This window comes from Bos mutus, chromosome 26 (genome assembly GCF_027580195.1).
Source record: "Bos mutus isolate GX-2022 chromosome 26, NWIPB_WYAK_1.1, whole genome shotgun sequence".
NCBI classification, from domain to species: Eukaryota; Metazoa; Chordata; class Mammalia; order Artiodactyla; family Bovidae; genus Bos; species Bos mutus.
In genome coordinates, this window is record NC_091642.1 from 33,348,724 (window position 1) to 33,361,391 (window position 12,668).

Below are 12,668 nucleotides of genomic sequence, written 5' to 3' on the forward strand. Positions count from 1 at the left end.
TGTACCTGGAACCTACCAAGTATTCAGTATGCATTCATTCATCGAATTGGTTGTGTACATAGCTACCGTCACACTTTTCAGACTGCGGCTCAAGACCCACTCAGTAATAGACTATAATCAGTTGGGTGGACCAAGATTAACCTAAAAAAAAAATAGAAAATATCAGACATCATACCCTTTTATATAGTAAGGAGTGTATTGTGGCATAAAACTGGTTTCAGAGGAGTGTGTGTGTGTTTACTGGGTAAAAGGTATTTCTTACTGCTTGAAAAACACTGGAAATGAGATTTTTAAAAATCACACAGGCGCACTTACTTGCCAAGTTGTGCAGTTGAGCTGTGGAGTCTGTAGTTTGGAAGGGTTTCTGGCAAGGGTTGCTTACTGGTGGTTCCTGGAGGAGATGAGCTATTGGCCTGGCTGGATCGAGGCAGGGAGAGAGGGGAGGGTATTCCAGAGTCAACAGGCGTGAAGGCAGAGAAGTGTAGCAGGGTGCAGATTGCTGCCCGTGGAGACAGGTATGACCATGGAGCGACTTGTTATGGGGGAAGCAGGATGGGGAGCATCAGGCAAGGTCGTGTTTTAAGAGGGTGGAGGGCACACTCTCTATTTGATAGGCAAATAGTTGGCACATGTGAACTGACTCAGGAGAGGAGTGAGCCACAGTGTGAGCTGGGAAGCTGGGAACTGGCCTGGAGCCAGAAGGTCATGGGGAGGAGAGCACTAGCCCGACTGAGGCCCAGGAGGCTGGGCCTGTGCAGCTGGGAGGCTGGGGGAGGGGGATGGATGAGCCGTATGTGACTCAGAGCCGTGCACTGGGGGGCAGGAGACAGGCTGCTGGGCAGGTTGAGGAGGGGCTGAAGGTTGACCTTGGATGTGCTGTTGGTGCTGAGGGTGGGTGCTCCACACGTGTCTATCTCCTCCAGCCATGGGGTGTCCACTCTCCCAGCCCAGAGCACCCCCATCCTGCCTGCAGCCCCCTCAGGCTCTTATCCTGTACTAGTAAAGGGTCCCGTGATGGATGGTGGCATCTTGACATCTAGGGCTCTGTGTGGCCTGCTGGGGGACTCCACAGGCCCACAGGACCGTGAGGCTCTCTGTCATGTGTACAGCCCCGGGGCCCCAGACTCCCGGCTGAGGTCCGGGCTGCGTGTGGGCTGATGCCCGTCACCTGTGCCCACCCAGGTGCGAGTGTGCGCCAGGCTACGCAGGTGGCAACTGCACCGAGAAGCAGGATGACTGCAGGGACCACCGCTGCCAGAACGGGGCCCAGTGTGTGGACGAAGCCAACGGCTACTCCTGCCTCTGTACTCAGGGCTACAGGTGAGCGGCCTCTGGAGGCCAAGAGTGACTGACGTCTCCTAGCCGTCAGCTCGGGCGCTGGCAGGAGCCCCCAGGCAAGAGTAACGGCAGAGCCTGGGAGAGTTAACTGTCACTGTGCCAGTCACCATCTGTGTGGCCTGGGGAGAGTTACTGAGTGGCTCAGAGCACAGGCAGCGGGTGCCTGCCCTGACTGACGGAGGGAGCAGGAGGTGGGCACAGATGACTGGGCAGCGCTCCATCACTTACCTGCCCAGTGAATCCCTGAAGACATTAAAGGCCATTAAAGATCACTTACTTTTGCATCTTGGCCTCTCTGAGAGGTTGGGAGGGAAGGGCACCTGCCTTTCTTCTGGTCACCCACCTCCCATGTTCTGCTTGTATCTTCTTTTAAAAAACAGTTTTATTGAGATATAACTTATATACCATATAATTCACCCAGTTAAAGTGTAGAATTCAGTGGCTTTTTTGTGTAATCTCCGAGTTAGGCATCCATTGCCACAATCAATTTTAGGAGATTTTCATTACCCCAAAGAAACTCCACACTTATCTGTTACCACAACCCTCTTCCATCTCACCTTTAGGCAACCACCAACCTACTAATGTCTGTGTGCATAGATTTGTTTATTCCGAATATTTCATATAAATGGAATCAACAATCTGTGGTCCTTTGTGATTGACTTTCACTTAGCATCATGTTTTCGAGGTTCTCCATATGGAATCATGTATCAGAATGTCATTCCTTTTTATGGCTGAATACTATTCCACTGTATGGATATACCACATTCGTTTATCCATTCATTGTTGATAGACATTTGAGTTGTTTCTACTTTTATTTTTTTGCTATTGTGCATATTTGATGCTACAGAGTCTTCTCTCTTTTGTTTGTGTCTTAAGTCTCAGTTTTCTTTTCTGCAAAGTGGGTATAGTAAAACCTGCTACCAGAGTTTGCTAATGTGAGCACTGAGTGCTTCTTCAAGCCAATATGCACACAAGTCACCTGGGATCTTGTTGAAAGCCAGATGCAATAGGCTTTCCATCCCTGACAAGTGCTCAGGTGATGTTGATGCTGCTGGTCCAGGGGCCACACTTGTTTCTCCCCTCATTTCTCAGCATCCTCTTGGCTCTTAGTTCTCACGGGGAGTGTTCAATTAGGAGCGTCTTCCATCGCTTTAAAGCAAGTGTCCCAAGATGTTTAGTGAGTTTCTCTCCAGCACTGTGGGAAAGGAAGATGCCTCCTTGCTCCTGCCCTCTCTGACCTGAGTCCTTTCCCTCTCAGTGGTCAGCTCTGTGAGACCCCTCCCAGACCACCTGGCCCCAGGAGCCCCTGTGAAGGGACTGAGTGCCAGAATGGGGCCAACTGTGTGGACCAGGGCAACGGGCCCGTGTGCCAGTGCCTCCCAGGCTTTGGCGGCCCTGAATGTGAGAAGCTGCTCAGTGTTAACTTCGTGGATCGGGACACCTACCTGCAGTTCACAGACCTGCAGAACTGGCCACGGGCCAACATCACGCTGCAGGTGCGTGCCCAGGGCACCCGGTCATAGAGGGTGGTCAGAGAACAACAGGGGACCCTGGTCTCAGGTCAGAGCATCATCAAGACAGTGGGGAGGACTCTGTTAGCCAAAATTCTATGGATGTGGGTACCAAGATCTCAGCTTGAACTAGTTTAAGCACAGTTGGAAAGGTTATTGGGTCACAAAACCAGTCTTAGAGAAGGGCAGGGGTGGGGGTAGTCTCATGGGTGACTGGATCCAGAAAATCAAACTTAGGCGGATCCCCTCCCACCATCTCTTGTTTCAATGACTCCTCAGCTTCAGCCTCCAAGGCTGCAGACAGGCTTTCTCCATGTGGCTGGAATCTGGCCACAGCTAGCCCTGTGTTCCCTTATTTTGCCATTCCATGTCTTAAATTCCACTCAGAACATCATTATGTTGAGGGAAAGAAAAGCAAGTCCCACTTCCACAGCGTTGTTTGCTAAACATTTCTTGGGGCAGGGAGAGTATTGCATATCACATGATAAAAAAATTAAAGCCCTCTTTAGTCATCTCTTTCCCCCAGATTCCATTCCCTGTCCCTACTGCCATGCTACAGTCCATGGTGTCGCAGAGTTGGACACGACTGAGCGACTAAACATACACACACATCCCAACCTCCATGTCTTTCTTCTCTCTTTCATTTGTCCTCTTCGCTTTCCTTTTTCTCATAACCTTTTAGCCTCTCAAACATGCTCACTCTGCTCTCCATCCCATGATCTCCTCTGCAAAATCCTGTCCACTCGCATCGTCCACTAGCAAGACCACAGCTAACTTAACTGCTCAACAAAATAAAGCTCATGGAAACCCGGCCCAGCCATTGCCTCGGGCACATCCTTGGAGAGGCTTGGTTTAGCCTGCTGTCCCACTGCTGGCTCTCCTCTGCCAACTCGAGTTGGACCACAGTCAGCAACCTCAGGGAAGATCGCTGATTGGCCTGTCTCAGGCTACTTGCCCATCCCTGGACCAATCACTGAGTCCAGCGGGGACAGGGTACTATGATTGGACCAGACTGGCCCATGTGTCAGCTCTACAAACCAGGGGGACAGCATCTTTCCAAGAAGAGGGACAGAGCAGGAAAAATCCATCGTGGCTCCTACAGCATCATCACAGCAGAATCTCTCTCCCAAGGCACAACTCCAGCTTTTGCTTGCATGGCTCCAGTGATGAGTGCTTGCTTCCACGGTTGTTCTAGCTATTTGAGAGTCTTTCTGAATTTGTCCTTTCTATAGGTTCCATCCGGGTCCCAAGGCAGCTTCCTGAGGCACACAGAACAGGATACCCTAACTGTTCTCTCTGGGCAGGTGGTCCCAAGCTCTTATATACCCCCAGCGCAGAGTTTCCAGGCCTCAGCTGGCCCATCTGTCCTCCCCTGCCTGGCCATGGCCGACTGGCAGTGGATGGGGTTCTAGTGGGGTTGGGGGAACGGGGAGTGGGAGAGAGGACCCCAGCCTGGGTCAGCACCCGCTGAAGGCTATGTCACTCAGGCAGGGGAGGACAGTTCCGCCCGCATTTCTCTTTTAATGGTGGGTCCTCCTTCTGCCCCACCCGCCAGCCTGTGCTGCTGCTGTGTGGGGTGGGGTGGGAGAGAAAGTGCCATTGCCATAGGTCTCCACGGCAGAAGACAATGGAATCCTGCTGTACAATGGGGACAACGACCACATTGCGGTGGAGCTCTACCAGGGCCACGTGCGTGTCAGTTATGACCCGGGCAGCTACCCCAGCTCCGCCATCTACAGGTAGTGCTTCCTCCTGCCCACCAGCTGCCCTCAAGGGCTGGGGAGGCGGGGGTGTTGCTGCCACAGAGAGGTCTTCTGGGCCAAGAGCAGGTGCTTATCAGGATCCCCAGAGATCTGGGCTGCTCAAGTGGAAATGGCATTCAAACCACTGGGTCCAGTCCCACACTGGGTCTGAGGATCTGGGGCCTGAGCTGTGGTCCCAAGCTTCCCCATCTCACCACCACCTCACCGGGGGCTCCATAGTGGGGAGGGAAGGCTGATTAATTGGAAACCCCTGCCCCAAACTCCTCAGCTTTCCCAAGAGAGTCCCCCGAAGGGGAACATGAGGGACCAGGTCAGAGGCCACTGAGTTTCCACAGTCCTTCCTCTCAGAGATTTGGTTTCTTGGGAAGCAGGTGCTGGACCAGTGGCCTTTCTAGGGAAGTGACTGGGGAGGGATGGGTCAAACTGAAGGCCATTCCGTTGGGTGGGGACACCTCATCTTCTTCCAGCACTGAGACGATCAACGATGGGCAGTTCCACACAGTTGAGCTGGTCACCTTTGACCAGATGGTTAATCTCTCCATCGATGGCGGCAGCCCCATGACCATGGACAACTTCGGCAAACACTACACCCTGAACAGCGACGCCCCCCTCTATGTGGGAGGTGAGGACCTGCAGGCCTGGCTGGAGCTGCAGCCGGCCTTCCCTGGGCCTCCCCATTGTGTGGTGGTTATTCCAGGTGGGGCCTCTCTTGCCCTCTGGCCTGAGGCTTGCCAGGATCAGGACTGTCCTGTGGAGGACATTCCAAGGTGGCAGTGGGGGTGGGGAGATCCTAGTGAATGGCCAAGCTGCAGGTGGATTGTCCTCCTTGCCTGGAGCCCACTCTGCTCGCTGCCCACCCAGACTGACCAGAAGGATGGAAGTGTGGGTTGGACCTGAAGCCTGGCCTGGGAGGGGGCTTGGCCTTTCCCAGCCACCTTTTGCATGGCAGCCACCTTTCCTCTTGCTTTTAGGCCAGAAGGGGGCTTGTTGGTCATTCAGGGTCCATTCTCAGGGCCCTTGGGAGTTCCACGCGTAGACTCCTTGCATCAGCTGGGGACCTCCCAAAGGGGCTTACAGGCTTCGCGGGTAGATGACCCCACCCAGCACCTGAGAACGTTTCTAGGTCTAGACGAGACAGGTTTCTAGCTGCAGCGGGGCCATCTCAGTGCTGTGCAGGGCCTTGCTGAGACTCTGGACAGGTATGAGGGATGGGGTCTTGGATGCTAATCCCAGCTCTGCTGTTTACTAGTGGTGCAATTTCACTGAGCGTGGAAATCAAAGGGGTTTCAGCAGCTTTGAAGTCAGAGGGTTGCTGTGCAGTGATGACCACGAAAGTGGGTGACAAAGTGCTGTACACATGAGTTCGAGGCCCAAGTCCTTCGCTGCTGGGAGGTAAACGCTGAGCTTCTGGGCAGGAGCCTTGGATGAGGGTGGCCAGGCTCAGGCACCCAGAGCATCTCTTGTCAGCTGATCATAAGGAAAAGAGCTTTTCCATTTCTCCTGGGAAGGGAGTCTGGCCCCTCTAAGGTGGCAAAAGAAACATTGGCTCTGGGTTGCAGAGACTGGGGGACAGATGCTGAGGGCACTAGGGAACACTGTAGAGATGCCTAGCAGACCTCAGGGTGGGGTGCTGGGCATGGTCTGAGCCCAGCGCGGCCCAGCTCTGACCCCTCCCCTCCATCCCAGGGATGCCGGTGGATGTGAATTCGGCTGCCTTCCGCCTGTGGCAGATCCTGAATGGCACCAGCTTCCATGGCTGCATCCGAAACCTGTACATCAACAATGAGTTGCAGGACTTCACCAAGACACGGATGAAGCCAGGCGTGGTGCCAGGCTGCGAGCCCTGCCGGAAACTCTACTGCCTGCACGGCATCTGTCAGCCCAATGCCACCCCGGGGCCCGTGTGCCACTGCGAGGCCGGCTGGGGGGGCCTGCACTGTGACCAGCCAGCCGACGGCCCCTGCCATGGCCACAAGTGAGCCCTACCCACCTGTGGGTTCCCTTCCCTCCCCCGAAAGTTCCACTTCCCCATGGTGAGGAAGTGTTAGTTACTCACTTGTGTCCGACTCTTTGCGACCCCATGGACTGGGGCCCACCAGGCTCCTCTGTCCATGGAATTCTCCAGGCAAGAACACTGGAGTGGGTTGCCATTCCCTTCTCCAGGGGATCTTCCTGACCCCAGGGATCGAACCCAGGTCTCCTGCATTGCAGGCAGATTCTTTACTGTCTGAGCCACCAGGGAAGCCCCCATGGTAAGGAAGGACTATACATTTAAACCCCCAGATTGGAACATGTAGCCTAACACAGGGTTTTATTAATATTTCTTGGTTTTCAGTTTTTATTAACAGGCAAAGGACCCTAGGGACAAACACAGAAGGATATTTTGCTCCCTTTGTTTCAGTTTTGGGAACAGAATAACATCCCATGAAGCCCAGGGCTGCAGGGCTGGTGGGGCGTGGGGAGGGCTCCCCTGGGGCGGGCTTGGACTGGCTGCGGCCTATCCTCACAGCGCCTCTTCTCTGTCCCCCTAGGTGTGTCCACGGGAAGTGCGTGCCTCTGGATGCTCTTTCCTACAGCTGCCAGTGCCAGGATGGGTACTCGGGGGCCCTGTGCAACCAGGCCGGGGCACCTGCAGACCCCTGTGAGGGCCTGCGGTGCCTGCATGGCCACTGCCAGGCCTCAGCCACCAAGGGGACACACTGTGTGTGTGACCCCGGCTTTTCGGGCGAGCTGTGTGAGCAAGGTCAGGGGCCCCCCTCCTGACATGCCCTCTCCAGGGTCCCTCCCCACAGCTGGCTTTAGCGACTTGACTTTTCTTTTTCCCAACCTCAGTGGCCCCTCTGTGCCCCTCTCCCCTCCTTGTGGGCAGTAGTGCCCCCAACCTTCTGGGCTCTGAGCCCCACTCCCAGACGAGTGCTCTATCTCTCCCTGGCCCAACTTGCGTTGCAGCCCCTTTATCTGGGCTCAGTGCCCCTTCTGGCTGGGGTCTCTCCTTACCGAAGAGACCATCAGGGTAATAGCATCTTTGCCCCCAACCTTCTGGGCTCTGAGCCCTACTCCCAGACCAATGCTCTATCTCTCCCTGGCCCAGCTTGCATTGCAGCCCCTTTATCTGGGTTCGGTGCCCCTTCTGGCTGGGGTCTCTCCTTACCGAAGAGACCACCAGGGTAATAGCATCTTAGCCCATCACCTTGGGACCTAGAGAGCAGCAGGAGGTCTGAGAGTTGGGGACTCCTTCCCAGGCCTTTCTGGCCCACATGACCAAGATGGCCAAGGGGCTTCCACTGAAGTGGGTAGGGAGGAGCCTGAGAAATCCAGAACTCAGGCCCCTTTAGGTCCTCTATGCCAGACCCTCTGGCTCCAATTCCGTCTCTGACATCATTGCCTCCCAGGCTTCTAGCCCCTTCTTGAGCCCACCTTACTGGCGCAGCCCAATCTGTCCCGGAGGCTCTTGGCAGCTAGAATATTCTTCCTTTCCGCTGACCTCACTGTGGGCCCAGGAGGAGGCATGTGCATGTGCATGCCGGGCAGGGAGGATGTGGGGATGGAGGTGGGGTCTGAGAGCTGGAGGGCTGTGTCCAAGGATGCTGTCCCCAACTCCTGCTCGTTTTTCCTCCTCATCTTCCTTCTGCCTCCCCAGGGCAGAGCCGGCCCTCGGGTGTGCCCTGAGGCTTTCTCTTGGTGTCTGTCCCATCCAGAGTCCGAATGCCGGGGGGACCCTGTCCGGGACTTTCACCAGGTCCAGAGGGGCTATGCCATCTGCCGGACCACGCGCCCGCTGTCGTGGGTAGAGTGCCGGGGCTCATGTCCGGGCCAGGGCTGCTGCCAGGGCCTGCGGCTGAAGCGGAGGAAGTTCACCTTTGAGTGCAGCGACGGGACCTCTTTTGCCGAGGAGGTGGAGAAGCCCACCAAGTGTGGCTGTGCCCTCTGCGCGTAGCGCCTGGAGTGCACGGGGAGGGGAGAGGGCGGGAGAGGGGGCGCGGCCGCAGCAGAGACTGAGTGGCCTGTATCTGGGCCGGGGTGCTGGCCATCACCACGGAGACGCCTAGGCACCCCGCCTTCTGGTGGCGGGTCGGGCCAGAACCACCTTTCTAAAGCAGAGGGCGCCGCAACTGGCAGGGCAGGGCGGGGCGGGGCGGGGCGGGTGGGCGTGGCCGGGGCTTCAGTCCGCCCTCTCCGGAAGTGCCTTGCACAAATAGGCGCTTAATAAATATTTGTTGAATGAATGTGTGCGTGAGGTCAGGCCAAGAAGTGCAGAATGGTGACACCTCCTCTTTGCCTGCTTCCTGGGTCTCAGGAAGGGACTGCCCCTTCCCAAACCAGACGTCCCCTCTCGCCTGTGGCCCGGGCAGGCCCCAGAAGCCCTCTTGCCCACTGCAGATAACCCTGAAGTACTCCCAACCTCCCCTGGGGCAGCCGGCCTAGCTCTTAGCTTTTGCTGCGCGTCTACCGGTGGTAGGCCGGGGTGCGGAGGGGAAGAGCGCCCTCCTGCTGGCCAGGATGGGACCAACCCCTGCCCCCCGGGGCTGAATGGAAGCCACAGCTTGCTTGGGAACGGGCCTGGGGGTGGCGGTAGATCTTAGGACCAGACCTCTGAATCCTAAAGTTATGGAATGACTTAACAATTTCAAGGAGGGTGCTCGTGTGGAGGAAAATGACCGCTGGGATTGCTTAGGGTGGGGACCCCACCAAAGAGGACAGAGGGGTTCTTGGTTCCAGCTGAATAAACATCACCACCTCCAGACATTAGCCACCAAGGAGGCATTGGTCCTGGGCTTCCCCAGCCACCAGCTGCTGGCTAGCCCTTGGCAGGGGTCCCTGGGGGCATAGGGGTATTGGGCCAGGCTGCAGGTCCAGGGAGAGGTCTCCTCCCGTGTAAACTGGGCTCAGAGCTCCTTGTGCTGCTGACCTGTTGGGAGCAGTGGCTCAGACATCAGGAAACCTCTGTGGGCTCTGTCACTCCAGGCAAACTTCTTCCCCATGGGCCTCAGTCTGCTCAGCTGATGGGAAGGTGGGATGACTGAGCGACAAGGTAGACCCTTCCACTGTGGCTCCAGGAGAGAAACTGGAGGAGTTGGAAGATCTATTTTCATTAATCACATCAGCCAAGTATTTATGTGCCTACCCGGGGCTGGGGACCGTGGGTGTTCTGCCCTCACAGACGGACGTGAACTGAGCCTCATAGGAGTGACCAGGATGCCTGGGAAGAGAGCTGAGCAGAGTGAGGGCTCCAACCCACAGACCCCGGCCCCGGCCAGAGCTGCTCACTCTAGGTGTTTGCACGGAAGGACTCAGTATCTGAAGAGCCATCGAATAAATGGCCGTGTGACTACAAATGTTTCTCTTCCGTGCATAATGAAGATGAGGAAAGATGGTCTTTTCACCTCAACAGCAAGCTGGCTGGAAGGAGGATAGGTCATGCTCTCCCATCCCAGTGTCTCTCCAAGAGCGTGTGCCCCTGGGGGCCCCTGATGGGCAAGGAGGGGGAGCATGTCCCTTTCCTGGCTCCTTCTATCTGCAAACAGAATGCAGGGTTAGGGGGTTGTGTTGAGGTGGACCTTGTGCCCATGGGCAGTGGGCAAAGTCCTTGATATTGGGTATTCCAGGGCCTCCTACAACTGACTGAACTTGGCACATTCCACTCCCCTGGGACTCAGGCCAGTGAGTTTGTGTCCTGGGAGCCCTGCAATGGGAAAAGAACCCTGCCCACACTGCCTACCTGGGGAGGTGTCCTCATGGCTGGATCTGCCCCTCAAAAGGGGCCAGGCTCTATTTTCTCGAAATGCTGAACAAGGCCACAGTGCCCTTCACACCCATAGGCAGCAGCCTGGGCCTCTCCTAAGATTGCATAGTATCCCTGTCTTACCTAGACTTTCTGCGCCACTGTGGGACCCTGGACAGCAGCCAGCACCAGGCTGGGTCAGCATGAAAGCTCAAGAGTAGCTAACTTGCCCCTTTCCTTGGAACCCACCAACCCTGAGACACATACCTTCCCCTAGCCACCACCATTGCCTGCTGACTTGCAGAAGCCACTCCCTGGGCTTGAGGGGCACTGACAGGCAGGACCTCTTCACTCTGCAGAAGGTAGAAAGGACATCTGCAGATAGGTGCTGGCTGCCAGGAGTCCTGCAGTCCTGGGGTTGGGAGAGCAGAGGATGGAGTGTTAGGGAGCACTCTGTGAGCTGGCCACTGTCCCCATCCAACCCTCCACCACACCCCACACCCCAGCCCAGCTCCACTCTCACCCTCTGTTGAGCTGGAAGATTGGGATCCATCACAGAGTGAGTACAGCAAGGGGGCCCAAGAGACCTGTGTGCCCCAGGATCAACTTTTTATCAACTGAACCACCAACTCAAAAGTTGCTAAGAAGCTGGACCACCACGCATCTTGCCTATTTGCATTTGGGCCCACTGAGTCCTGGGAGAAAGCTCCTGCGAAATCACCTGAGAAATTGTTTCCAAGCCTTGTCACCCTTTTGGTAAAGATCTCCAATTCACTCTGATGTTGCCATCGGCTGATTCCACTGAAGAGACACAAGCAGGACCAGTCCCATGGGTGTTGCTGCTTTTGGTCAGTGATGTAGGCGGCAGTGGCCTGGGCTCCCCCTGCAGGTGTCAGAAACGGAAAAGGCTGGACTTTATCTCCTCTTTGCCTGCCGTTAGCCTAACCATGAAAGTATCTCTTTATACAGAATACTTAACAGATTCTAATATATATTTGTATTTCATTTTGTTACAGTATTTTTATATGTTAAAGTCAACATCCAGTGTCTTGTTTTGATTCTCAGATGCTATGTAGTTGTGATGTTCTGTTTTGGGGTGGGGGGTGTTTCTGTAGTCTTGTTTTGATCACTCTTTTAAGGAGACTGGTTTAGAACAAGCCCATGGGGAGCCACCTGCCCTTTCCTGAGAAGCTGTTTTAGAACATGTTGGATATTGTCTGTTGTCTTCATGTGAACATGACATGGATTCACACGGGTTCTGCCTTGTTGATGTCTTTTTCTGCATCACGGGTGAGGCCGGGGCTGCTGACACACACTCTCACACAGGCAAGAGTTTCTGGGCTGCCCACCCACCAGCCACAATGGAGGGATGGAGCCCAGAGGCAGCACACGTGGGGCATCTGCCCTTGTAACTCTGGTCTGCCTGAAGTGGCAGAGAAGGTCTGTCATGAAGAAGGAAGGGGAGGTCTGGGGGGTGGCTTGGTCACAGCTCCCTGGAGAACAGGGCCCAACACGACACAGCACGCGTGAATCTGGGGACACTATCCATCCTATCTTCTCTTCAAGTGTCACACCCACATTCTGTTAAGATTGTGTACTGAGTCACACCCATATTTAACCTGGCTCTGAAGGTTTCAGAGCATCAGGGCAACAGATTCGAGCAGTGTGACCTCTCAAACTGTCCCATAAGGCTGACCTGCCAGGCGCCAGAACAGTGGTTCTTAGGCATCGGTGGATAAAGGAGGCAAATGTTCTTCCACAGTGGTTCTACTATGATTTCAGACCACAGAATTGCACTATGTAGGATGTGTGACCTGCGTGTCTAGGGGAAGATAGGCCCTGCCAACTGGGCCTGCAGAGTCAGGCAGTCAGGCTGGACAAGGCCCCTCCCTTGTCCAGGGCCCCTCCCTCCCTCCGGCTGGCCCTCCCCTGATGCATAAACCAATCTCCTATTCATGGTGATGTTCATATAAGGCACACAGAAACAGCACACTGTCACCCTGGAAGTGGGTGGTGATGGTAGCTGCAGTACCTTCAAAGTAATCAAGGATTTCGAAGGAAATGAACCAGGTTCAGGGGATAAAGTGTGTTCAAATAGCATTGCCAGCTCCAGAGTTTGGAGAGGCCGGCAGGTTACCTGAGCCCCCGGCCCATCAACTGTACTGCCACTTCTGCTACAGCAGCAGGACAGGGACCTGGTTCCCTCCTATAAAGAGCAAGGGGCAAACGGTAACTGACGGAGATTGTAATGACCTGAAAGGCACGCTTTCCAAGCTACCCAGCTTCAGCGGATCCTACCATGCGCTCATTGTCATGTCTTCATGATCTTTTTTT

General features: G+C 55.2%; 1 protein-coding gene and 1 long non-coding RNA gene across 4 annotated transcripts in view; one reads left to right on the forward strand and one right to left on the reverse strand.

The window, feature by feature from the left end:
- The window catches only part of SLIT1 (slit guidance ligand 1), a 172,196-nt gene extending 163,643 nt beyond the window's left edge, over positions 1 to 8,553 (forward strand). Inside the window, exons 31-37 of the mRNA XM_070363611.1 lie at positions 1,183 to 1,320; positions 2,597 to 2,834; positions 4,458 to 4,588; positions 5,080 to 5,234; positions 6,299 to 6,587; positions 7,144 to 7,355; positions 8,311 to 8,553. Of these exons, the coding sequence (XP_070219712.1) occupies positions 1,183 to 1,320; positions 2,597 to 2,834; positions 4,458 to 4,588; positions 5,080 to 5,234; positions 6,299 to 6,587; positions 7,144 to 7,355; positions 8,311 to 8,549 (1,402 nt within the window). The 3' untranslated portion in view covers positions 8,550 to 8,553. The remainder of the gene's footprint in view (positions 1 to 1,182; positions 1,321 to 2,596; positions 2,835 to 4,457; positions 4,589 to 5,079; positions 5,235 to 6,298; positions 6,588 to 7,143; positions 7,356 to 8,310) is intronic.
- Positions 6,942 to 12,218, reverse strand: LOC138985812 (uncharacterized). 3 transcript variants are annotated; one of them, XR_011462773.1, is made up of 4 exons: positions 11,056 to 12,218; positions 10,602 to 10,746; positions 9,522 to 9,677; positions 6,942 to 8,450 (listed from the first exon to the last, which is right to left on the reverse strand). It is a non-coding gene; the product is annotated as an uncharacterized lncRNA (long non-coding RNA). The 3 variants fall into 3 exon arrangements; XR_011462771.1 differs by lacking the exon at positions 9,522 to 9,677; XR_011462772.1 differs by lacking the exon at positions 6,942 to 8,450 and having other exon boundaries at positions 8,563 to 9,677.
- Positions 12,219 to 12,668: the final 450 nt, after the last annotated feature.